Below are 2,500 nucleotides of genomic sequence, written 5' to 3' on the forward strand. Positions count from 1 at the left end.
GATGGAAGGAAGGAAGGAAGGAAGGATGGAAGGGTAGATAGAAGGATGGAAGGGTGGATAAAAAGAGGGATGGAAAGGTGGATAAAACGAAGGAAGAATGGAAGGATCAAACGAAGGATAGGAGGATGGATAGAACAAAGGATGGAAGGTTGGAGAGAACGAAGGATAGGAGGATGGATAGACCGAAGGACAGAAGAATGGAACAAATATTGGGGAAAATGTAATGGAGTATGAAAGGGTAGAACAAAGGATAGAAGCATGGAACGAAAGATGGATGGAAGGATGGAACGAAGGATGAAGGGATAGAGCGGACGGTGGGCAGAGGGAGCAAAAGAAGGCTGGGTTGACGGGTGGATGGAAATTAGAGCAAAGGGTAGATGGATGAAGCAAAGAATGGATAAGTTGATGGATTGATGGAAGGAACGGTGGAAATCATGATAGTGTCTAAAGGTGAAATGGGAGAACGATGGACGAAAGAGAGGAAGGAAGGATAGAAGAATAAAGGTTGGAAGTAAAGAAACCTGATGGGGAGATAATAGGATGTAAGGAGAGGATACATGAAACGATGGATAGGAAGGAGGATGGAAGATGAGAGGAGGGGAGGATAGAAAGAGGAAGTAAGGGATGGAAAAAAAGATGAAGGTGATAGGTGGGATATAAGGAAGGAAGAACAGATAAAGAGGGGGAAGGAATAATTAAAATGTGACAGAATGGGGGACAAGAATGGATACAAGAGAATATATGACTGGAAAGAAGGAGGAAGGAACAGACTGGGAGATGGTGGGTAGACGCAGGATGGAAGGAAGGGGGATTGGCAATGAAGAATAAAGGGTGGATGCGGAGAAGAGAAAAAATACTTTTTATCTGCATACACTAGGGAATATGGAGGAAGAATATATATATATATATATATTATATATATATATATATATATATATATATATATATATAATATATATATATATAATAATATTATAATATATATATATATATATATATATATATATATATATATATATATATATATATATATATATATATATATATATATATAGATAGATAGATATAGATATATATATATATATATATATATTGTGTGTGTGTGTGTGTGTGTGTGTGTGTGTGTGTGTGTGTGTGGGGTGTTGTGTGGTGTTGTGTGTGTGTGTGTGTGTGTTTGTGTTCATGTGTGTGTGTGTGTTTGTGTTCATGTGTGTGTGTTTATATGTATCTGTGTGTATGTGTGTGTGTATGAATGGATTATATACTCATACACACAAGCATATATGTACATGGTTTTTCATCTACGCACTCATTGAAACGAAATACTTATAATACCATAATAATAACAAAGAAAACAATAGCAATTCTAGTATCGCACAAAAAAATGGACCCAGAGTTCCAGTCCACACCATGTCTACGTTACACTTAACACAACTCTGCAAACCTCGACCGCAATCATTAAATCTCGGTTTCTCTCTTTTCCGCAGGTGGGATGGCTCAAAGTCGACTCACAGACGATACTCAGCCTGCAGAAGCGAGTCGTGACTCACAACACGCGAATCTCAGTGACTCACGACGAACACCGGACCTGGAACCTACACATCAAACAGGTGAAGGAATCGGACCGAGGCTGTTACATGTGTCAGATCAACACACCTATTATGAAGAATGGCGTCGGGTGCATCGAGGTTCATGGTGAGTCTGATGAGTACTGACTGTTTATTTTCTGTCTTCTTATTGTATGGTGATGATGATGAACGAGGATGATGGTGGTTATTAGTATTGTTATCAAATTGCTATTGTTATTATTATTACTATCAGCATTATTACTATCACAAGCCTTTATATGATTCTTCTTATCATTAGCATTACTATTATCTTTATTGTTATCATTGTTATTATCATTATTATCATTATAATAATAATATATTATTATTAATAATATTAATAATAATTATTATTATTATTATTATTAATATTATTATCATTATTATTATTATTATTATTGTCAATATTATTATTATTGTTATTATTATTATTATTATATTATTGTAATTATTATCATCATTATTACTATTATTATTATCATCATCTTAATTTTTATTATTATTACTATTATTATTATTGTCATTATTATCATAATCATCATTATTAGCAGTAGTAGTAGAAGTAGTAGTAGTAGTAGTGGTAGCAGTATCAGTATTACCAACAATGTCACTATTATTATCAGTATCATTATTATCTTTATTATTATTGTTAGTATTATCATTATCATTATTATTGGCATTATTGTTATTATTATTATTATTATCATTAGTAGTAGTAGTAGTAATATCATCATTATTATTATTACTGTTAATATCATTAGTAATGTTGCTATTGTTATTGTTATCATTATCATCATCCTTATTAACATTATTACTGTTATCATTATTAGCATTATTATCTTCATTATCACCAGTATTGTCATTATTATTGTTATTATTGTCATTATCATTTT

General features: G+C 32.5%; 1 protein-coding gene across 1 annotated transcript in view; it reads left to right on the forward strand.

Moving 5' to 3' along the window:
* LOC119595634 (lachesin-like) overlaps positions 1–2,500 on the forward strand; it is a 138,588-nt gene that overhangs the window by 97,632 nt on the left and 38,456 nt on the right. The window contains 1 exon segment of the mRNA XM_037944741.1: positions 1,488–1,695. Within this exon segment, the coding sequence (XP_037800669.1) occupies positions 1,488–1,695 (208 nt within the window).

The sequence above is a fragment of the Penaeus monodon genome, chromosome 36 (assembly GCF_015228065.2).
Source record: "Penaeus monodon isolate SGIC_2016 chromosome 36, NSTDA_Pmon_1, whole genome shotgun sequence".
NCBI classification, from domain to species: domain Eukaryota; kingdom Metazoa; phylum Arthropoda; class Malacostraca; order Decapoda; family Penaeidae; genus Penaeus; species Penaeus monodon.